The following is a 25,474-nucleotide window of genomic DNA, read 5'->3' on the forward strand; positions in this document are numbered from 1 at the left end:
AATGCCGGCTGTCATCTGCAGTTCACACACACACACACACACACACACACACACACACACACACACACACAATACACACAATACACACTATACTACACCACACTACACTACACTACACTACAGCACATGAATGTAACGTGATTTTGGGGATTTTATAGTGTTAATGTCTTGTTCATTAATGAAATTTTGCACTTTTTCGAAAAGAAATGTTTTGAAATTTGTGTTTTTAGGCCCAATGGTCAAACTATTATATTCAGATGTACAATTTACTTATTATTTATTTATTATTGTATTTTGCACATTTTCAGTAAAAAAAAAAAAAAAAAAAAAAAAAAAAAAAAAAAAAAAAAAAAAAAAAATTCTATTGATGCCAAAGGATTTTGGAAAAAAAAAAAAAAAAAAAAAAAAAAAAAAACATGGCATGGATATATTGCGTTTTGCGAAAAAACTAATTATTTTTTTAAAATAAATCTTTAAATATTAAAATCTTGATTTGATTTTTTGTGTTATTTTAACCTTAGTATGGTATTTGATAGTTTGAAACAGAAAACGGTGGTTTTCAGCCTACCACTTTCTTGCTAAAGAAAAAGGATTTTAAAAATGGATTTATAGCGTTTTGGAACCAAACCCTTCATTTGTGTTTAAGAGATTAAGAACCACAAAGTGTTTTAATTACAGTAATGTGGTCTGCAAAATGGCATAACTATAGATCTACAAAATTATAAATAAAACACTTTATAACAACACTGTGCAAAAGTTTTAAAGACTTTTTTTAAGCACATTGTTACACCTTAGCACATTTAAACTGAGGAAAAAACACATATTGTATAAATTAGAGCTGTAAAATATATTTATACATTTTCTTATCATATTGACAACAAGACTTCCGAGGATATCAACAGAACTAAAAGAACATTGAACCAACTGTGTACATTTCATAACAGAGAGGCTTAGAGTGGATGATGTGCAGCAATATATATATATATATATATATATATATATATATATATATATATATATATATATATATATATATATATATATATATATATATATATATATATATGTACTATGCATGAAATAGTATTTAAATGACCAAACAATTACTCTACGACAAGCATCGTGCTAAAGTCCTAATTATACAGCGTCCACAGGTGTTTAGTATTCTAATGATTTGCTTTTGGGAGTCATGTGACCATTTGAGTGTGTAATGTCATGGTGAGGTGCATTCTGGGTAATGTAGTCCAAGTACTAGAGATCGCAGTCAGAGCTGAATGCGGGAGGGCCTACGGCGCCAGGCGTACCGATATTTCATAATTGAATTGTATAAACTGAATTTATGAAATATAGTGTATTGTGATATCTATTTTTGTCATTCCATGCAGCCCTAATTTGAACAGATGCAAATAAAATAAATGCAGTAAGAAACATAGATTTACAAACCAGGTGTTGATCGATTAATATAAACTATAAACAATATTAGACTCTCATGAGGAGAACACTTGTGATATAAAACCACCATTTTTTTTTAACAAATGTTATTTGTATGTGGTCTAATACTAATATTTTCTAATGTAAAAAAATATATATATATATATATATATATATATATATATATATATATATATATATATATATATATATATATATATATATATATATATATTATTAATGTTATTTTACTGGAGCCTAGAACCTTTGCACAGTACTGTATATTTGGTTACAGTAAATCAGAACTGCTGCTTTTGGACAGGCAGTGGTTGGTGGTTATCGTTTCAGACTGGACTGGGCCTGTAAGATGTAGCTGTAGATGTGTGTAGTCGTGACTGGTGCTCTCCAAGTGCATTAGGGTCAGTGATGCTGCGAAGATGACTGGGAAAGATGTGCATCACAGCATGCTTGTGGAGTCTTCACCCTCCTACACAGTGCACACTGTATATAGAATGGCCCATTTATGCAATATCTAGGGAGCTGTAGAAATGTAGTACTAGAGTGAACTAAACTGAGGAAAACATATCAAATCTAATAATAAATAATGCATCTTTATGTTATGTTATGTTATGTTATGTTTGTTGTTTTTTTGATTATAGGAATAATAGCAGCTGGTACCACTTCTTGTCTGTAATAACCATACAATTACACAGTACGTATTTAAGTATATAAGTGGAAAAATAAAATAAAAATAAGAAACCATTTAAAATGCTAAGTTTATTTGATTTTACCAAATTGAAAACCTCTGGAATATAATCAAGAGGAAGATGGATGATCACAAGCCATCAAACCAAACTGAACTGCTTGAATTTTTGCACCAGGAGTAAAGCATAAAGTTAGCAGTGTGTAAGACTGGTGGAGGAGAACATGCCAAGATGCATGAAAACTGTGATTAAAAACCAGAGTTATTCCACCTAACCTTTGCCCTCCTATACACTCCCCTGCTCTATTTCAACAGGTCAATGCTCAAGCACATACTGCTGCTGCCTCAAAAGTTGCCACGGAGACACAGATGCCGTGCCATGGTCTGCCACATCACCAGACCTATGCTATTGGACATGCTATCAACACTCCTAACCACCCTTAAACGCTTAATCTGAAGGAACTGTGTGAGAATCCTGTGTGAGGACTCCATTTAGAACCTCTACAACTCTATGGCAAGACATCTGGCATATTGCATGTTGTGTGTGTTGTGCTGTATTATTTAACATTTATGTTACACTGGAAAATTACCCTAGTAAAAAAGTCACTTTATTGCAGTTCTCAGGCAACATTAAGTCACACTTTGCAGTAAAAAAAAAAACAATGGTAACTTGTTCTTATGGCCTACAACACTATATTGGAGATGCATTGGATGAATTATCACAGGACTCCACCTTTAGGAACCTCTATAACTCCACAATGGAGAGACCTCTGGCATGTTGCGTGTTGCATGCATTGTGTTGTATTATTGAATATTTATTTTACATTGGACAATTAACCTAAAATAAAGTCTCTTCATTTCATGCAGTTCTCAGGCAGCATTAAGTCACACTTTGTATTTAAAAAAAAGGTAACTTGTTCTTATAGTCTACAACACTGTGGGCACAAAATCAACCATCCCTATTGCAAAATCAGCAGGAACTGTTTGAGAATATTGGAGCTGCATCAGATGAATTATCACAGGGACTCCACCATTAGGAACCTCTACAACTCTACAATGGCGAGACCTTTGGTAGGTTGCGTGTGTTGTGTTTTATTATTAAATATTTATGTTACATTGGCAAATCTACCTAGAAAAAAAACACTTAAGAGACATTAAGTCACACTTTGCAGTAAAAAACAATGGTAACTTGTTCTTATGGCCTACAACACTGAGGGCACAACTTCAACCATTGTATAAAATGCATCTAAACAACCAAGGAGAGCTAGTCCTTATGGGAGAGACTACACACTGATGGTGACTGAAGGTTTGGGGTATAGGAAAGTTGTGTGCACATACAACTGCATTGTAAGCTCAATACATTATGCTCATATCTAATTTAATCTAGATTTTTAATAGTTTCTGATAACCTTTATCTTTTTTTCTGAACAGCACTTCAATCCCATACTTCCTTCTGAGAGTGACTATATATTTTGATGATAAGTATAAATAGCCATATACTGTATTATATATATATATGCATTATATATGTTTTGGGATCATGGCAGGGTGGGGAAATTCATTATCCAAATGTACTGAGCAAAGCTGCCAGTTTATAGCAGAGACAGGGACCATTTAGGAAGAGAAAAAAAAAGATCATATTTCATCGCGGCATAATGGCCAGGATCTTTATGGCATCCTTGCTGAGGTAGAGAAGACAGTAAGAGAGAAAAGAGGGAGGAGACGTACGCGAGACGCTTCCTCCCCCACTAAAAAAAAAAAGGGGGTGATAAAATGCATGCTGGTCGTATTTAATTCTGTATTGCCCTAATTAAAGTATTTGATACCCTCAGCGATAAATGGGTCTAGCAACACCAGCAGCTTCTATTAATAGTCCTGGCTTGTGCCCTGGCTTCACGGGGTACAATAAGTCTGGCTAATTTTATTAATAAAATCATCTCTCTCCAGACCCCCCCCCCCCACACACACACACACACTTCCCCTTGTGTGCCTTCCCATTTAGACATCATCAACTCCTTGTCTTGTCCGGCGCACGCACTCTCCAGCATAATGAATCACTCCAGAATGCATGAGCCCTCCTTTACTCCCTCTCTCTCTTTCTCTCTCTCTTTCTCTCTCTCTCTCTCTCTCTTACACTGTCAGACACCACACACACTCGCCTACACACTCAAACCTCTCTGGCTCTCTGACACGCACAGCTAATACAGCCAAACTGAAAGAAGAGACTGGAGTTAAGAGAAGATCTAACGCAGTGTTGTAAGTGAATCTGTTCCAATTTGGCCCAAAAGCAAGTTAAAGAAACAAGTTTTGACTGGATCTCCTTCGCTTGGCCGGCTGTGTGGTGTTTCAGCATTTGGGTATGTTGGGTATGTGTGTACTGTTTGAGTCCAGTCAGTTCGACTCGTTTGAAGCAGACTCTGCAGTGCATTCAGACACAGCCAAGGAATCCTCTACAACCTCAAAGGAAGAATCAGCAGGTAAATGCAAAGCAATGAAAATGAAACAGACTTGCAGGCAAATGAAAGTGAAGACAAATTATATAAAGCGTTTAATGCATTGCGAATGGGCCAAACTGCCGTTTTAGATTCTTAAATGTAAAATCAGTTAGCTTCGCAAATAATGTAATCTTTACAAATTGAATAAAACGTTGAATAGAAATGAATCAACGATAGAAATCAAGGGATCCACATGCCCATTCACTATAGATCCTTGTTGAGCAGGCTGGAAATTTTCCAAAAGCAAAAAATATCAAAATATTTAAGTGTTTATTTATTTTATTGTTGATGATTAAGGCTTACAACTAATAAAAAAAAACAAAATCAGTATCTCCGAAAATTAGAATATGATATAAGACCAGTGCGCCAAGACCTGTTGGAAAATTAAATCCGCCTCTCCATAAAAACCATCACTGATCATCAGTAAATTCTACATTTTATTTGTAAATCAAGGGAGCAGAGTCTGGAGGAAGAGTGGAGAGACACACAGTCCAAGCTTCTTGAGGTCTAGTGTGAAGTTTCCACCAATCAGTGATGGTGTGGAGAGACATGTCATCTGCTGGTGTTGATCCACTGTGCTGTATCAAGTCCAAAGTCAGTTATAAAAGAGCCACCAAACCATTTTTCCATAAATAGCTGAAATGTGTTCCTTTTGAAGTAATGAATCATACCAGTCTTTATTATTATTCTTTATAAACATTTCCTAACATTTCCGCCTTTACATCGCTCTCTCAGGTTCAACAGTGCTATAGGCGAGGATGATGTTTTCATGTACTTTGGTACGTGGACACATCACAATATGCAGATCAGTCAATCAATAATACCGCCCCCCCTGCTGACGTCCCACCATCTGGGTCTCACCGCTATCAAACCCACACTGCTGCAGCTCAGCCAATCAGGTCTTACCTGCCCAGCCTCTAAACCCATACATCACCCAGTGCCGCTCACAAACTACCCCTTTATTTTTTTTGTTAACCTTTTTCAAATTAGAGCTTAGGGTGGGGTCGGCAAAAAATAGTGTGTGGGGGGGGGGGGGGGGTTAGTCCCCCTTTAATCACACTTTTCAACACTAAAAATAATCTTTTTTACTACACTGGTAAAAAGTAACCCTGAACTCGGGATGTAGTATAAGGTACACCTTTACATATTTAACTCCAGATTATCAAAGATTATCACCCTAGAAATTCTGTTTCTAAACCAATCTTAGCTTGATGCTAACAAAACTCCAATAAAAATGGTTAAGAACTGTTGTTTGGGCTACTTATTAAATTCATTTTGAATAAAATGATATAACAATTTAAAAGAAAAAGAGAAATTCATCATACAGCTGCATGTTGCTCTACTCATACTAATTCAATACAACACCAGTCTTGTGTAGGATCTGCTTAGAAAGTCAGAGCACAGGGTCAACCAGTGCTACAGGACCCTGGAGCACAAGAGGTTAAGGGACTTGCTCAATGGCCCAACAGTGGCAGCTTAGCCAACTCAAGTATTGAACCCACAACCCTGAGATCAATAATCCGCCGCTCTGCTCTAATGCAATCGATAGCGGCAGCCTCAGAGATTATAATAAATGGCATTTTCATATAGGAATACTGTACATAGGATTCATATTAAGTTGGGAGTTGGTATTAAATACGAGTACGTACCTTTCCGACGTAGAGCGGCTCCGTCCCTGTGTACTCTTCCACCACAAAGAACTGGTTCCACACCCAGCCCCTCTTCACTCGTTCGTGAGACACAGTGCTTTTCTCACTAGTCCTTTCAACATGACAGGACCCCCAACCCCAGCAGTGCAGGACCCCCAAAGTCACCATCAGAGCCGACGCCCTTCCTCTCCAGTGGGCAACCATATTGGGATAACTCTGCCTTCTACATGTGGAGAAGGTTCATAACGCAAGTCAAGATAAACTTCCAAATAATAAGGCGTTTTTTTGTTTTTTTTTCTGTTTGAAGAGGCTTGAAATCCAATTAATCTTTCAACATTTCGCAAAATGTGAAGATTGCTGCCTTTCCTCAGCAGATTTATGAGTTTCCTCAGTGAGTTATTGAGGGTCTGGTCTGGATCGTAGTGAATGCACAATGCAGTATTCTGTTATTCTGGGGAATTCAGCCAAAAGGAAGTTTCTGGAAGTTGTTGCAGGGGTTGTGCTGAAGACCCAGGCTGTTGGGTTCACTCTGGTCTACTGCTCACAAGACCACAGGCTTGTGTGTCTACAACAGAGCCTCTGTGGAACTCTGTGGACTTGGGCCAGGTGATATGAGGTGAATACATGCTTGGAAATCGACAGAGCCAAGCTGAAACAGAAGCAGTATTCAGAGCTTTAGTCGCCTTTTAGGTTGAATCCCATTCAGCAAACCCAATCAGGCTATGGTGAAGGACAGTGGTGGAGACAGCAAATTCGTTATTGCTGGTTTAATTATTGTACTATATTTATTTGTAAAATGAAGCATGTCCAAAATAAGTTTTTTTTTTCATTTGTGCTCTTCCATGTTATCACTGAACATTCGCACATTTAAACTCTTCCAAAAGGTACCGCAAAAAAGTAATTAAAACTCTTCACTCGAGCAAAAAATACTTTCCAAACTCTCGGAAGCTATTTCCTTGCTTTTTCCCAGCAACGTGTAATGAGCCACATCCTCAGCAGTCGGGGGGTTTAGTGCTTTGGTATAGCTTCCTCGACAAGGCATCAGCTGCATCCACACTTGACCTTCCACAATCTTCTGGAGAACATGCCGGAAAATGAGCAGCTCACCTGAAATAGAGCACAGAGAGAGAGAGAGGCAGTGAGACAAGAGTTAATGATACTCTTGTGCAATATCTGGACATCCCAATGTGACAGATGTATCTTGTCAGATAATGGACCACTGGAGTAATGGAGGAAAAAAAAGAGAAAATGTTCAGAATGTTCAGAATGTTCATTTTCTAGTTATAATACCATTGAGAGTCAATTTCATTTTGTAATTCTAAAAAAAAAAAAAAAAAACTGATCAGTTTGAACCTGGAAAATACAATTTAAGAGTAGCTCAAGACCCACCCCATTAAAAAAACACACAGTCAGCTTTACTGTGAGCAACATCTATTAAACTAGTTATAGTGCCATTTTATAGCTGTTTATAAGAAGGCTATTTAGACTGCGCCTGGAAACTCAATCTCTCAATCTATTTCCTTTTCCAACAGTTTGACCTGACTACCCTTGAAGTGAACAGGACCTTTTGGAGCACTTAGGAGCATATTAAAAGTATGTTCAAATTAGGTAAAAAAATAACTCTAAAAGTACATTTTCAATTTAAGATACTTAATGGAAATATTAAAAATTAAAAATACTTTCTCTGTATGTCCATAAAATGTTTTTTTTTAAGCAATATATATATATATATATATATATATATATATATATATATATATATATATATATATATATATATATATATTTCCAGTAGCATTAAGGTGTGCACAACGTGCATCCATACGCAAAGTAGTACATTTACAATACAATACACTTCAAGTGTATTATTTAAAAAGGTGTTTAAAAACAACATACTTAAATCTATTTACATTCGCAGTAAGAAGTTATATGAAAAAAAGCACAATTTAATGCTTTTATGTTGTGTTTAAATATACTGTAGTTTAATTACAACTTAAATACACTCAAATTTAGCTTGTATTTGAGTATTTAAGTACATATTTTAATTTTAAAAAGTATGTGCTTTTTAATGTAAAGTATATAGTAAGGCTAGGAATGAGTCATTTGATCCCTGTCTCATCACTGTTGCTTTATGCACTTCCTTTATAATAAACTAATCAATGCCGGGTGTAGCGTCAAACAAAAGATTTAATTTATTCATCCCGACCGGTTACAGACAAATGCAATTTTAATAAAGCTCTCCTGAACGCCGCGATCCTTTTCCATTTTAATTACGTGATTCTCTGTTCTGCATTATAAAAAAATGTCTGCGTGCAAAAAAAAAAAAAAAAATGCTTTTTTTTAGTTGGGTTAATCTACCTGCAAACATTATTCAAGGCAGAATGTTTCGACTCAGCAAGAATCCCAGTAATGGACTTAAGCCTAACAGCGATGCCGTGTGTGTGTGTGAGCTAGCCAGGTGTAGTGGAGGGGAGTACAGGGGAGGAAAGGGGGGCAGAGGTATGGTGGTTATACATCAAAAACCCCATCCTGCGGAGCGTCTGACTTGCCTAGCCGTGGCCTACGGCGCGGGCTTTACACGAGGGGGGCATCTGATTAATTGCATGAGGGACCACTAATTGGATAAACGCATTAATCAATTAATTCCATCCATCAGAGCAGCGAGCCTAATACTTCAAACAAACACTAGACCAAAAGGTGTAGATAAGCGACGGCCCTGTTGCACGCACCCGGTTCCGCCGCTGGCCGGGGATAGTGATTAATGGTCTTTTTGAGGCCTCGCGAAAGTGGAGAAAAACAACACTTAGCGTGGCTGAGGTGTCACAACCTCAAGGCTAAGTGATTGCAGCAGCAGCAGCAGCCCAGCAAAAGCCTGGGAATCTCCTTAGGCTATTGTTAGGCTTACCCTTTTGCACCTCGACAAGCTGTAGAGAGGGTATCTTGTCTGGCACGGGGTCCGCGAGCAGTTTTAGGCGTTGTGTCTTGTGTTTTTTAAGCGTTTAGTTGGTATGTATAACTCATACAGAGGGCAACATGAGAGGTCACAATCAAAGCTCTGTAGAATCAGGCTGAGCAAGCAAATCAGGAAGTAGATTCCAGGCCAGGCAGGGCCACAGGAACATGGACAATGTCTGCATTTTTAGCGCAGCATTAAAAAAAAAAACAAATCATTGGCAACTGGCAGATACAGTCATGTGAAGAAAGCTAGGACACCCATTAAAAACATATAGGAATATGTGTATTACTACTTAAATACGTACAGTAAATAAGTACTGCATCAGATGCAGATAGTTAACACATAGGTTGTTGGAGGAGCCTGTCTTATTTAACACTCAGACATTTACTTTGGTTTGATCTTAACTGGAAGTGGAAGTGAGTGAATCACCATGACTGGATACAAATAATTATCTGGGGTCTATAAATCAGCCATTCTACTGTCCACTAAATGATTTGCCAAGATGACCAAATCAGACTGTACTAGCTAATTCAGACCAAGAGCAAGATTAAAATAGTCATCTTGGGACTTATATAGATAGTTTTTGCTACAATCGATGCCAAAGTACAGCATCTAACATCAGAAAGAGACAAAACAAGTTTGATTATCAAGCAGAAAACCAGTGCTGACAAATAAACCATATAGGTGAAGACTGAAGTTTGCTGAAGAACACCAAGATAAAGAGCAGAATTTATCAAATGGCTATTCTAATCATTGTTAAATCTCTTTTTTCAGATTCAACTATATCTATAACCTTTAGGCATTCGAGAGCACTTTGGATTTCGTAATTACTTCTATCTAAACTGATTGGGCCTATTCTATTCTATTCAGTTACAGAAAGCATATAATGAAACATTCAAACCACCATCAATTTAGGGGTTAATAATAATATAATAATAACATAATTTTATTTATATGCACCTTTTGAGGTACCCAAGGACAAGGACTGTACAATAGAACGATACAACATAAGCACCATAAAATGAAGTAACAAAAAAAAAAAAAAATGTGTAAATAGCTAACAGAAGATCATTGAACAGATAATAAATGTTAATTTTAAAACAACATATTAACACAGAAAAATAAGACAGGAGCATGAGCATGTAATAAAGTAATAAAATATATAAAATAATAAATAAAATGTGCACAACCCTGGATATATTTGGTTAAATCAGATATTTTTAGATTATTAAAAATGCAATCTGAAAGAGATGTGTTTATAACTGTTTTTTAAAAGAGAGGAGGGAAGTAATAATGTGAAGATGCAAAGGGAGGGAATTCCATAGTTTGGGGCCTGCAACACTAAAAGCTATATCACCAAAGGTGTGTAACCGGGTGTGAGTGGGACAAAGAGAAGGGTGGTGTCAGCAGACCACCCTAATTAAGACAGGCTCCTCCAAAATCTTTTCTAACGATGTCTTAATCATCTGCAGTTGACTCAAAAGTCAAAACGTAGAAAATAGATAAATAAGTAATAAAAAAATAATAAATATTGTCATTTTAAGGATTATTACATAAATCTTTTCAATAACTACAGGTAATTACTTCTATCTAAACTAATTAGGCCTATTCTTCAGTTCTACAGAGAGCATGTAACGACACTTTCAGACCAGGGTTCATTAAGACAGGCTCCTCCAAAATCTTATGTTTTAATCTTATGTTGACTGCGGTTAAATAACTTGACATATTTAACCCTTGTGTGGTGTTCATATTTTTGTTACTCGTTTACTTTGTTAGTTGTATTTAATTCAGCAAAATTAAGCAATTTTACATTAAAATGCTTTACACATTCTTGCTTCACCTAAATTGCAAGCAATATAAACAGCTTACATGGTCAATATTTGTCCTTTACCTTTCTTATGTTCTATTTTTTTTTTTTCAAAAAGTGCTACTCTTTTTTATTAGTTTTTTAATAAAATGTAAAAGAAAATGAATAGATATGAAAACTCAAGATATGAGTAGAAAATTTGTTTAGTTTCAAATTTACAAATGAAGCAATGCTTATTAGCCCTTGGCCAAACATACTGTATGTAATATAAATGTGTGGGGGGGGGGGGGTGTACAGTGTGTGTTTATCGAAAATGTGTTTTGATATATGTTTTTCACAAAAAATGAGCCAATGCCAATGAGTTTGAGTTAGAAAAAATATTTTTTTAGTATCATTTGATGAAAAATGAAAACGGGTCCCACAGACCCGAACACCACACAACGGTTAAGGTAGATAGAAAAACAAATGTGAGTATACAAAGAAAAAGTCAAAACGTGAAAATAAATAAATAAATAAATAAATTATTAATAAATAAATAAATAAATAAGAGAAAGCTTTTTAGGTTTTAGGGGTGCCCTAATAGATAATACATAACTTCCTTTAGATTAATTACTCTTTACAGCACCAGGACGTGGGGGTACCACAGCCTCCGCTGACTAGGCGGAAGGAGACAGATAGTGTTTTTGTAATCCAGGCAAATCCAGCGGCACACAACAGGCAGTATAGTTACTTACATTAGCACACTCGAAAGTGTCAGCAGGCCGCAGGAAGGATAGCAGTAATAGCTGAGCGCCGTCTAAGCAGATGGTTAATGGCGAGCGTGTGACTCCTCTTTGATCATCACCGGTGGAGTCTACATTTGCAGAAATAAACACTCAATTTTCACCAGGGGCGCCTTGTTAGCCTCCTACAGTTTGATTTGGATGTCTTTCTGCTGACAGAAGAGTAGTTAATTCTCCCTCGTTCCTGTTCTCCACCGGCCGGCGCGAGTGCGATGCTGCGCTATGCTGCTCTTACTGCAAGCTACGTTTGATGGAAAGGGGCTGAGACACGCGTGGCATTTAGGAGACCTGCTGTACTGGTGACTGGGGTCACAAATGCAGAAGATCATGTTTTGTTTCTGCCCGGGACTCAACAGTAGCTCAACAAAGGATAGTAGAACGAACGGAAGCCTGGGACAAATTGTTGCTCCTTAAGACATGCTTTCTGTTTTAAAGGAAAATGCTCTAGGGAGACTACAAAGAGAGGAGAGAATAAGATAAGATAAAACAACAACAAACAGCAGCAAAAAAAAGCAAAAAAGTAAAAAAAAAAAACAGATTTATGACTTCTACTCACATCCCAATTAACAGTTCACAGCACTGCCTGCTCACATATGTCGAACCACGGTCCATCAAAACCATCAAGCGGGCTCTATTAACAATTATTTGATCAAAAAATAATGTTTTTCATGTTTGCAATTAGACTTGAATGTTTTTTGGCTAAAGAGCTCGCTTCAAAGTTAAAGCGTGTTGTTTGTTCCCTTTTTTAGCCTCAAAGGAAAACATCTTAGAGGAAAAAAAAATATGTATAAAAAAAAAACAGATTAATTCATCTCCATGCTCCCCTGTGCCTTTTGCAGCAGATTTTCTTACCCGGGCCTAGCCATGTGCTTGTGATTAATTATGAACCATTTGTATCAAATAGTTTTCTGGGTGAACATATTTCTCTGAAGTACTTCTCCAAGCTTAACCGTTCGCTGGTGCTCAGAAGTCTTTGGCATTTAATAGGGAAAAAAAAAAAAATTAAAAAAGTGGAATCCCTCTGTGTTCCTCCGCCCCTCCCCTTTAGCCTCTGCCTTTTCTTCCCTCTCTTGAAATTGCTATTAAGGGTGTGCACAATTTGTCCCTAATTAAGGCCCAGAGTATGGTGCGTTAATGAATTGGCACTGGGGGAAAGGAGCGCTTGTGCGTGCTGGTGCAGTTGGCCACATTCGGAAATTCGCTAGCACCGGGCTAATTAGCACAGTGTCAATTAGCAAGTTTTAGAAGCAGGACAGGGACAAGAGGACGAGAGGACGAGAGGGTGGGTTACATCAGCCGGGGTTCTGATACAGACGTAAGGCCTCCCTCTCCCCACCCAAAGTGCTATTGGCAAGCCGGGTGTGCTCATTCGTGACCTATTAGGTCGTGGATTGATTAGAAAACACGGCTGCTACTTCTCATCAGTCGCCAGCCGAGTGCAGAGGCCGTGACAGCTGGCATCCAGGGCCTGAGAGGAGACTGATCACCACCGAGTGATGGGCCCGGGGCCAGAGGCAGAGACTAACAGCCTCTCAGTCTGACTCTCAGACTCTCTCCTTCCCTCGCTCTCTTCCTTTCAACCTGCCCAACACCCATCCATTTAACCTGAATCACCGGATGTCCAATGGCTGATGGGTCCCATTCACCACTGAACAAGAACAAACACGGCAGCCGCTCTGTTTACGCGCCACTTACGTACCGTGACAGCGCTGAGACGAGACGAGCCGAGCCGGGCATAGCCCTGCGCTTTAACTGCGATGCTTTAAAAACTTTTGCAGGAAAGATAAAAAAAAACAGCCAGTTGATTAAAGAGAAAAAAATGATTTGAGGACATTCATAAAACAGCACTTTCAAACTAATAGCCGGAGGTTAATGCCCCCCTACCAGCGCCCCAAGGTAGCCTCAGGTTTTGAAGTGACGTCCGGCCGCACGTTTTGCCGAGCGCTGCCCTGCTGCGCCTCGCGCTTCTCCTGGCTCAGACACATGAAAGCTCTCATCAAAGCTCGGCCCACGAGGACTACATACAGCTTTGGTTATTCAAGTGAGCCTGGCCGCCACGCTCAAATCCCCTCCCTGCGCCTATTAAAAACGGCCATCTTCGCCATCTGAAATCCCAATTTGTCACAGTCGCTCGGTTCTGTCAAACCTCAGGAGCTGCAGAACTGAATCTCATAAACAATACAGTCATGTGAAAAAAATTAGGACACCCCACGAAAACCTTGATTTATTTATTTATTTTTTTTTTTACCTTGTATAACATTATATTTAAACATATGGACATTTGATCTTCATTTGAACAATACTTAGATAATCAAGATTGAGATTATGTAATTAAACTAGTCCATTAATGCTTAAGCACTTAAATGTAGTAATGCTTAACAATGTCTTAACTAGTGTCAATTAATAATAGTAAATTAGTTGAGACATGATTTAACTATTAACTAATGTTCGAGGATCAGATCAATCACACTGTCTGTGTTTATGATATATCTTTACCTTTATTATATACCTTTACCATCAACTGTAGCCCAGAGCTACAGCTCAGCAGATGACATGTCTCTCCAAACCATCACTGATCATCATTAAATTTTACATTTCATGAAGAGAGCAGAGTCTGGAGGAAGAGTGGAGAGACACACAGTCCAAACTGCTCGAGGTCTAGTGTGAAGTTTCCACCAATCAGTGATGGTTTGTTTGGAGAGACATGTCATCTGCTGGTGTTGATCCACTGTGTTTTATTATCAAGTCTAAAGTCAGTGCAGTTTTGTTTTCCCACAAAATCTTACAGCACTTCATGCTTCTTCCCTCTGCTGACAACATTTTTTTTATGGAGATTTGGATTTCATTTCCCAGCAGGACTTGGAAAACTGCCCACACTGCCAAAAGTACCAATTGGTTTTATATAAAATATACAATTTTTTGGTGTTTTCACTGGCTGTAAGCCATAATAATCAACAATAAAATAAATAAATGCTTAAAAATAGACCACTCTGTGTGTAATACATCTATATAACATACTGTATAAGTTTCAAATTCTGAACTGAATTACTGAAATGAAGTAACTTCAATGTCAACTATACTTTGTTTTATTTTTGGATGCCCTTGTATATTTAAAACCTTTTTTTCTGAGAGGTGTTTGGATCTGGAGCAAAACAACCTAAATGTCTGAGATCTTTTAAAAAATGGCAAGCTTCACCATATACACACACGAACGCAAGCACACTTTGCGTTCGGAGGAGGAGAGTGTAATGTTGTTTGATTCCAATGGACAGATGGTCTGATGGATCATATAAGAGTCTAGGGTGCAGTTGACGCATCTCTACTGTACATGCCTGGAAAAGCATCGCAGTGAAGCTTTGCAAGAAAAGTCTGCCTCTTCAGACAGCTGAACTGTCTCCCTGACCTTGACATTTGATTTTATTTATTTTTTTTATACTTCTTCCCAACTCCCAAGCAGAACTTCAACAATGCACGCTTCAAGACAACAGATCATTACCAGTCTTAAAGAAAAGTATTTGCTCCTCGGGTGAAGAGGAAAGAAAAGTCAGTCAGAGAAAGATGGGGAGATGTAGCTCAGCCACCCCCACAGCCATTAGCATTCAGTATAGAGGCACTCAAAAAGGCCATCAAGGAATGCATCCGTGAAAGTACGGCGAAGGCGCCGAAGAGATGACTGAACTCCGTGAAGACTTCAATTGCTGTGAAAACACAAATGGACCAGCTGGAGAAGCAGAAACAGCAGCTTACAGACTGTCGCCACCACCAACTCTGTGGTGTTGAACACAGAGTCTGCGGCTTTATACCGACCAAAATACCCTCCCTCCTTTTTATTCTCAGAACACAAAGGTCAATCTGTTTTTGGCAATTTCTGTAAGTAATTATATCCGTCTACGCTCTAATGATTTTTCTACTTGATCTCTCTGACCCACCAAGTGTTTCCTTCTCAGCTGCAGTAATAAATAGTTTTAAAAAGCAAAGCAGATCACAAGTAATACGTTTTTTTAAAGAGGTTTTAACCCTTTCAGGCCTGAATTATGTGCCGGTGTTGAAACAAAGAAGTATTATTATTATATCATTATTATTATTATTGTATAGCTCTGGAATAAATAATAAAACGAGATCACTTCAGTTTCGGAATCAGTTTCTCTGATTTTGCTATTTATAGGTTTATGTTTGATTAAAAAGAACATTGTTTTTTATTCTATAAACTACAGACAACATTTCTCCTAAATTCCAAATGAAAAAAAAAAATGTAATTTAGAGCATTTATTTGCAGAAAATTCTAAAAAATGGCTAAAATAACAACAACAAAAAAAAAGATGCAGAGCTTTCAGACCTCAAATAATGCAAAGAAAACAACAAGTTCATATTTATAAAGTTTTAAGAGTTCAGAAAACAAAATATTTGGTGGAATAACCCTGGTTTTTAATCACAGTTTTCATGCATCGTGGCATGTTTTCCTCCACCAGTTTTACACACTGCTTTTGAATAACGTTATGCCTTTACTCCTGGTGCAAAAATTCAAGCAGTTCAACTTGGTTTGATGGCTTGTGATCATCCATCTGTTTTCTTTTGAATATATTGCAGGGGTTTTTATTTTGGTAAAATCAAAGAAACTCATAAATTTTAGGTGGTCTCTCTTTTTTTTCAGAGCTGTATATTATAATATACAATTTATATTAACATTCAATCCAAAAAGTAAAATAAGCAACTGTTTTTTTATGTCTAATGGATTGGAAGCCTTTGCTTATTTTAGTTTCACTAAAATAATGAGTTCTTTGTAAAATGCTCTTTTAATTTTTTCTCTTTGGCTCTAGTAATGTTTTTTTTTTTGTTTGTTTGTTGTTTTTTTTTTTTTTTTCATTTTCCAGTGCAGTGGGCGGGACTAAACTGTGGTTTCATTGGCTTATTAACTTTTAATTTGGCTCATTTATAGTCTATTCAGACAAAAAAAATGGTCTCGACATGATGACCTTTGTAATAGACACAGGGTCTGAAAGGGTTAAGAAGACATCTAGGACACATAAAGGGGGGACATCATCTTCAGGCGTGTAGACAGACATGTTAGAGATGCATCACAGGCCCTGCAATATTATGGCATTTTTGGGAACTCCACATTGTGCATTGTTTACAAGAGAACAGATCTGAATTGTTTAGTTTCCAAATCTCCATAGGTTCTCACCTTAGGGTTTCAGAATTCATATTTTATAGCTTCCCTCAAAACTTCCATTTCAGTAATGACTTTCCCGCACCTCTGAGTTCAGAATATTCCATTCAAAGAAGCAGAGTGAATAAAATCCACAGAACCACACTGTAAAAAAAATGCTATTTTTACAGAAAATAACTCTAAATGTTTACACTATTTATCCATTTTCTTTTACTGCAGTCTAATTCTGTCAAATTACAGACATTTTCTGTTAATTACAAGCCCCTGTTCTAATTTTACATATTATGACATTAATGAGAGATTACAGTTAAAACTCTTATTTTTAGGGCTATATTGCTATATTATTTTTATGGTATTTTTCCATGTTCTTAAGTTATATAGATCTGTATGTAAAATTACTTATTATTATATGTAATTATATGTGTGTGTTATTATTTAAAGGTTTATTTCTTTCCCAACATCTCAGTGTTTTTCTTCATAATTGTAAGGTTTATTTATTTATTTATTTTTATTCATTGTTAAAAAAAAAAAAAATACAGAAAATAACCATAGAAATAAAACGTTTTTTTCTTTCTTTTATGTAAAAGAAAATATACCTAAAAAAAACAACTGTCTGTGGGGCGTGGCTATGTTAATTAGATGTTCAGTTTAGAGGGCTCACCATGATGTAGTTTCATAGCAGTTTTATCCACCTGGCTGGGTTTTAGACTGTGCTAATATAAGTGGTTTCACTCTGAGCACTTTTTATTGCTTTAAATGAGCAGAGAGCCTGTTAATAAAGAAAATATATGAAATATAAGAAATATGCTCTGAAAAACTGTAAAATACTGGTGTATGTGTTTGAAACATTTAATGAAAATGCATGTGAATCTACTGGTTTTGCACTTCATATGAATGAAAGTATTTTACTTTAATTTTAGGGTTTTTGTTTGGCAGCCGCTGCTGCCAGTAATTTGACCGTTTTTTTACGGTTTTATTTTTTACAGTGCACCTACAATGCCCAGATCACACCTGGGACCTGGATGATGAGATCACACACCAGCACACTGTCGTTCACACTTGTCCTTTTAAATGGGTCTCATGTCACGGCATGTGATTAGATTTGTAACCGTTTTTGTGATCATTTCCACTGGAGCAGGAGCTGGCTATGGTAAAAGTCTTTTTTTATTATATTTTTAACCAAGTCTTTTCTCTGCATGAACTCCTCAGCCCTAATAGGCACCTGGTTTGGCTTGGCACCAGCAACGACTACTACCGTTATCCATTAGCCTGTTTTTGTAGCATGCTAACATTGAGGTTATTACACAAGTATACACTGGTAACACTTTATGACTCATAAAGTATAAACATACTTATAACACATTATAATACATTAATAACACATTATAAACATGGTTATACTAACAGCTGTGGAACAAAAAAAGAGATTCACTTCAGATTCTGAATCAGTTATTTATAGGTATACGTTTGAGTAAAATTAACATTGTTGTTTAATCTATAAATAAATAAATATTGTCATTTAGAGCATTTATTAGCAGAAAATGAGAAATGGCTAAAATCACAAAAAAGATGCAGAGCTTTTAGACCTCAAATAATGCAAATAAATTAAAGTTAATATTTATAAAGTTTTAGAAGTTCAAAAATCAATATTTGGTGGAATAACCCTGTTTTTTTAATGCATCTAGGCATGTTCTCCTCCACCAGTCTTACACACTGCTTTTGGATAAATTTATGTCTTTACTTCTGGTGCAAAAATTCAAGCAGTTCAGGTTGGTTTGATGGCTTGTGATCATCCATCTTACTTTTGATTATAGAGGTTTTCAAATTGGCAAAATCAAAGAAAATCATCATTTGTAAGTGGTCTCTTATTTTCTCCAGAGCTGTGTTTATAAAGATGTATGACACATAAGCTGTGCTTGTAGAATGTTTCACTTCTGGGATACATTTGAATTTATCTGTCGCTATTAATGTGTTCCCAGGATTGACACCTGTCAATTTACTTGGAGTGCACAACGACACATTATAATCCATTATAGATACATATAAGCTTTTATAATGTTTAATATGAGTATAATTAATGGCTGGTTAAAAATAATGAAATCATGCTTTTATAAAGTAGCTTAGTGAGGTTCTTCATATTGACATAACATATTATAAACACAGCTGGTGATGCATTATGATCACAATTTATAATGTATAATAAACATGTCTACATTTTGTTATACATTGTTATAAATGTGTAGAACCGTGTTTATAATGAGCTATATATATATATCTCTATTTACCTCTGAATGTGAAATGAGATATCAGATTAAAGTGTATGCTTAAAATGCATTGTATCCCATTTTCACCTGTACTTTCTGTGCAATTAGCGATTTATCGCATTTTTGACACTACCTGGATTTAAGTAAGTAAATGATGTGGGGTTGTTTGATGCTGCAGTTGGTCTGCAGGTCTTGGTTCAGCAACAGTATGTGCTGAAAGAATGAGGTCAGCTGACTACCTGAATATACTGAATATAGACCAGGTTATTCCATCAATGGATTTGATTTTTTCTTCCCTGATGAACACGGCCATATTTCAAGATGACAATGTCAGGATTCATGGGGCTGGAATTGTGAAAGAGTGATTCAGGGAGCATGAGATCATCATTTTCACACATGGATTGAGAGAGTTCACCACAGAGTCCAGACGTCAACCTCATTGAGAATCTTTGGGATGTGCTGGATGGAGAAGAGCTGCTTTGTGCAGTGGTCAGACTCTACCATCATTAATACTGCAAGATATTGGTGAAAAATTCATGCAGCAACATTGGATTGAAATAAATGGCTAAAAATGATGACATTGCAGAAGCTTTTCGAAACAATGCCACAGTGAATGCATGCTGCAATCAAAGATAAAGACAAAGATAAAGATAAAGATTTTTTGGAAGGGTTCATATATGTTGTACCAGTCTGGTGCAACATTGATGCGAACGTCACATCAAAATGTTCCATAATATTAGTGTTTGTTGCATTGGAAATGTTTAGTGTGAGAAATGTGCTGTACTGTATAATGCTATAATGTTGTAATGCCAATTATTATTACATCCCATTATGTTGTTTTTAGAACATTCTTGGAAGCTTATTTCTTTACAAGTTATAGGCTAACTCTTCACAATCCCTTCACAAATGTTGCTAAATGATCTTTGAACCTTCTTTGTTTTCTAGAAATGCAGCTTTTGGCTCAGTGATGTCAGGGAAGTGAATCAAACAAGAAGCTTTTGAGTAATCACTTCAGTCCTGCGAACTGTTTGTGCTCGGAAAAGCAAACATTTGGAAATACAACGTCGATTAGGCACCATTAACCAAACACCTGGACTAGCATGGGTGTCTGTAGTGTTGTCCCATTCTTCCATTTGGCTGCTCGCTGCGAGCTCTTGAGACCGGCTATTATGCCCTGGAATGAGGAGCCACTTTAAAGCACCCCCATGTCCAAGAGACTCTCTCATCTTGGCAGAGTGGAGAGGCCTGGGTGAGCGAGCCTCAGAGGGGAGTAGTCTGGATTGGCAAGTAGCGTCTGCAGTAATGGATGGAGCATGTAGCGCGAGTGGCGCCATACAGCACGATGCACCAAATTAACTTCCATGTTTGCTTACAGGACGTAATGAGGGAAGACGTATATTGTCACAGCCTTAGAAAAGCAGGTTGGTTAATTATGCTAATTGTGGCTTCCTCCGCTTTCCTGTTACGTTCCCTTTCTCTCCATTATAACTCTCTCTCTCTCTTTCTCTTTCTCTCTCCCTGGTAACTGCACAGCCTGTGCCAACAGAGAAGCACTTAACAGTCGATCTCATCTGCCTTTTTCTTTCTTTTTTCTTTTTTTTACTGCTCACTCTTTTTACCCCTTTTACCTGTAGAAAAAAAAAGTCCTGTCACTCCATCTCCCATTCACTTTCGACCTTTTTTTTTTCTTTTTATTCTCCTAGTCAGGTCCCTCTATCTCTTTCTCTCTCTCTCTTTCTCTCTCTCTCTCTTTCTCTCTGGCTTGCATGCCACACTCCCCACTCTCTGCTTTGCCAGCTGCACAATTACTCAATCGCTCATCTCATGGGCTGCTGGCATGAGTGAAAGCCCAGACACCAGACACTGGCCAATGATCAGAAGGGCGTCAGCGGAGAGAAAGGAGAGGGCCGAGCAAAGGCATTCGGACAGACAGGCGAGGCGGCCGGGCAGCTGGCAGCCGAGGGCTACGCTCGGCCGTCACCAGGGCGGCGGCCTGTGCCAGCCCACTGTGAGCTCTGCGGGCCAAGCCGAAACCTACGAGAGCTGGAGCAGCGCTCTGCAGTAAACGTCTGAACGCGGTCCAGACATGCACACCTAGAACACAGGGGTGTAATCATGCATCTGAGGGCGGAGGTTCTGTAATCAATCCATGTAATTGTTTATAATAGGATTCAATTAAAAAAGCAAGCGCAAAAGTAATCTAAAAAAAAAAAAATATTTAGACATAATGCCGAAAATCTATCAAGTGTGCTTTATAAATGATGCATTTAGTGCTAGGCTCTTTACAAAACGCCACTGAAAGCCTTTCAAGTTTGATCTAAAGTGGGTTCTTCTATGGCACATCTTCATGTTGCTTCCATCAGGTCGGAGATACACAACACTACCTTGTAAAAAAACATACTCTTTCTAAGAATAGTGATGACATCCCAGTGCAATAAAGCATCTACAAGAAACCCATTGAGAAAAACGCCTAAAAAAGTGAGATCTCCTTCCCCAACCAATATTATTAACCTTTAGTGCTTCAAACATATTTATATGATGTTTTAAACCAAATAATATCAGTAAATGACTCAAAAATGTCCACAGAAAAAGTGTGAAACTACCTGCTTTTCTCAAACTAAAGCTAGGTATGGTGTGCACACTACTTTATATAGTTTTTATTTTACTTGCACATTTTTACTAAGTAGTTATTTTGCACTAAACATTTTAAATTTTTGTTTTCTTTGTGTGTCCTGATCGAAATACTGAAAGGCATAGGCTGCTCTGAGTGTCGGGTATTTTAGTATCTACATGTATCCTGTGTGATTATTGATTATCAAGAAAATTAAATCTGCCTGATGCTGCTTCTCCATGTATTTTATCAAATTAATAATAAATAAGCCATGTAATGAACTATCATCAATATGCTCATGCTTTCAACTCATAAACACTCTAGTCTAACCAATTTTGAAAATATATCTTAGGTGTGAATATATTTAAAGTCTATACACTCAAAAATAAGTAAAAAAAAAAACATGATCATTTCATTTCATTTCAGGAAAATATAACAATTCTGCTTCCTTTTACATTTTAAATGATTATATTTTTGAGCAGCCCTATGGCTTCTGGAATAAAAGAGCTCATGGCATGTAGCTGTCTGATATAATTACTGTTTTATAAGACCTGGAAGAGGAACTGACAAAAACGAAGAAAAAACACACTAAAACAGCCTAGAGTTCAAAGGGTTAACTTACCACCCAGTGGCCAGACCTGCTGAATTTAGAAGTGAAACATGGCACCACCACTGTTCCTACTATTAGTTACTATTTATTAGTGTCGCATATAATGCGCCTTATAATCTGGTGTGCCATAAGTATGAAAACAGACCAGAAAATAGATGTTTATTGATAGTGTGCCTTATAATTCGTTGCGCCTTGCAGTGTGAAAAATACGGTACATAACACACACGTGAATATATCATATGATCAAATCGTTTTCCACGCCTGCCAGTCATTTAGCCATTTTTGTGTGTTTTTGTCATTTGCCAATACTCAAGACCATCATTGCTAATCACACTTTGTGTCTCCAGCTCAGATATCACCCTTCTCTCTTATGAATCCATCAATAAATAGAGTCAAAACACTTCCCAGGGTGTTGATTGGTTGTTCATGCATTCAGCCTAATTAAGTTGTGTTTGCCTCCCTCTGTGATGTTACTGGAATTCTGATTTTCATGTCCTACACTGACTCTTGACTGACACTCCTGTGTAAGCTGGTGGAAAGCACCCTGAGAGGGAGGAGGAATAAGACCTGAGGATATGGTATTTAAGTGTCATCAGCACTTCTGATCTGATTTCAGGAAGGATGTTTATGGGCTGATGACATCAATGCAGCACTGATACATTTTAATGTCTAAAAGGACTAAAATGCCTGTGACTTCAATGTGATTTAATTCAGTTTAATTTATCATGAAATTTAGAATTTTGCCAGAAGCAATGTGAATGCTTAAAATCATTTTATTATGATTCAAAAAAAGATTATTCAAGTGAATCTGCATATATGAGTGAAAGAACTAAATAAACTGGTTAATATTGTGTATAAGGTTTAGTCTGCGGCTCGTCCTCCTGAGTTTTTTTTTTTTACTCTTTATTTAAATCTACAGGTAACATGGGGAAAGCCTTCCTATTCTAACACTCCTGAGTCCTGACCATGGAGGGCTGTCCTGGAACCTATTTAATTCTCATTATTGATGGATGTTTTGCCTCCTAGACTCCGAACTCTTGCATGGCATGCATTTTTTTGTTTCTCTTTGCTTTGTGGGCTAATTGTCACCTGATTAGTGTAAAAACAAAGAATTATCTTTATACATGATGTAGTTTCTGAGAAAAATGCCGTCCACATTTGAGGACTCTAGTTTTATATTTTGATAGAACACAATGAAGTCGCAATAAATAATGATTTTCAAATCAAACATTGAAACAACAACTATGCCTGTTTGAGCAATATGGCTCATTTGAAGAGCTGCTTCAACATGAAGACATAAAGTAAAACACAAACATTTACTGTTCATTTAAATTTCTGAACAAAATCGAAACATGTTAAACAACATGTTAAACTCTCCTGCCACCACTAGGTGACAGTATAATGGCCTCATAAGAGGACACCGGGCCCTCGTAGAGCAAAATTTAGTGTTGTGGTCTAGACAACGCAAAATGTGATCAGGTCCTAGGAGCTTATTTAAGAGAGAAATATAGAAAGAAAGAAAGAAAGAAAGAAAGATACCTGAGGTGGAAACACAGGATTGACTTGATTATCTTGATTATTAGCAAAATTAGCCAAATAAAACATGAAGACACTAAATCAGGGGTGTCCAAACTTTTTTTGTTGGAGGCCAGAAGGAGAAATATATTTGAAGTCACGGGCCACAGACTCTATAATAAAACAAATAATTAATTATACCACTTACCACATACATTTTCCTGATTACTTTCATTTACACACCATTTAACTTGACTTCCTATCTTTATCTATCTTGTTGTGTGTTGTGTAAAATAAGATATTTTAAATTGGTGTTTCATTTCATGATGTCTCTTAATATTAAACTCCTTAATTACGGCAACTTTTAGACTCTTTGGCCCGTTTTTCTGCGTTACAACTGGGCACTCTCTCTGCTTTTAGACTCTTTGGCCCATTTTTCTGCGTTACAACTGCGCACCCTCTCCGCTTTTAGACTCTTTGGTCCGTTTTTCTGCGTTACAACTGCGCACTCTCTCCGCTTTTAGACTCTTTGGCCCGTTTTCTCTGCGCTATAAGTGCGCACTCTCTCCGCTTTTAGACTCTTTGGCCCGTTTTTTTTTTGCGCTATAAGTGCGCACTCTCTTCGCTTTTAGACTTTTTGGCCCGTTTTTCTGCGTTACAACTGCACACCCTCTCCGCTTTTAGACTCTTTGGCCCGTTTTTTCTGCGCTATAAGTGCGCACTCTCTTCGCTTTTAGACTCTTTGGCCCGTTTTTTTGCGTTACAACTGTGCACCCTCTCCGCTTTTAGACTCTATGGCCCGTTTTTCTGTGTTACAACTGCGCACTCTCTCTGCTTTTAGACTCTTTGGCCTGTTTTTCTTCGCTATAAGTGCGCACTCTCTCCGCTTTTAGACTCTTTGGCCCATTTCTGACACCTAGCGTTCAAACTTTGAATCTCACATTATAAAAACCTGCTTAACAGCGGGCCAACTTTCATTCTATTTCTAAAATACCTAGCGGGCTGCTCCAAAAAAGGAAACGGGCCGCAAATGGCCCGCGGGCCACTAAATAGTCCACGACCTTTAGACTTGGACATGTTATAGACACTTCTAGATGCTGATGCTGATGTACAAATAGTAAAAAAATAGTACAAATTTCTAAAACAATGTTATTTAACCACTTCCAAAATGGGACCCATGGGTATAAAACCAGCAAGCAGAATAAACCTTACCAGGAAAAAAAGGTTTACTATTAGAAAGTGTTTTCAGCTTTGAAAACAAAAAGTGAACAAACATCCTGTCAAGTGTTTACATACGCTCAATCTGAGTGTGCAAAAACAATCCCATACGCCACTATTACCCACCCAGCTGCGGAGGACGGCGGCGGTATCGAAGCGGAGACAGACGAATGGGCGCAGATGTCCGTGCAATGCTCCGACAGGAAATCAAGGCAACACCTTGCCATTTCATCATCAGTCTCGCTGAGTGGCGTTTCGCTTTGGGC

At 37.4% G+C, this 25,474-nt stretch overlaps 1 protein-coding gene across 1 annotated transcript in view; it reads right to left on the reverse strand.

The window, feature by feature from the left end:
* The window catches only part of LOC103036892 (cadherin-22), a 330,834-nt gene that overhangs the window by 162,106 nt on the left and 143,254 nt on the right, over window positions 1-25,474 (reverse strand). Inside the window, exon 3 of the mRNA XM_022675617.2 lies at window positions 6,279-7,385. Within this exon, the coding sequence (XP_022531338.2) occupies window positions 6,279-6,482 (204 nt within the window). The 5' untranslated portion in view covers window positions 6,483-7,385. The remainder of the gene's footprint in view (window positions 1-6,278; window positions 7,386-25,474) is intronic.

This window comes from Astyanax mexicanus, chromosome 5, assembly GCF_023375975.1.
Source record: "Astyanax mexicanus isolate ESR-SI-001 chromosome 5, AstMex3_surface, whole genome shotgun sequence".
Lineage (NCBI taxonomy): Eukaryota > Metazoa > Chordata > Actinopteri > Characiformes > Acestrorhamphidae > Astyanax > Astyanax mexicanus.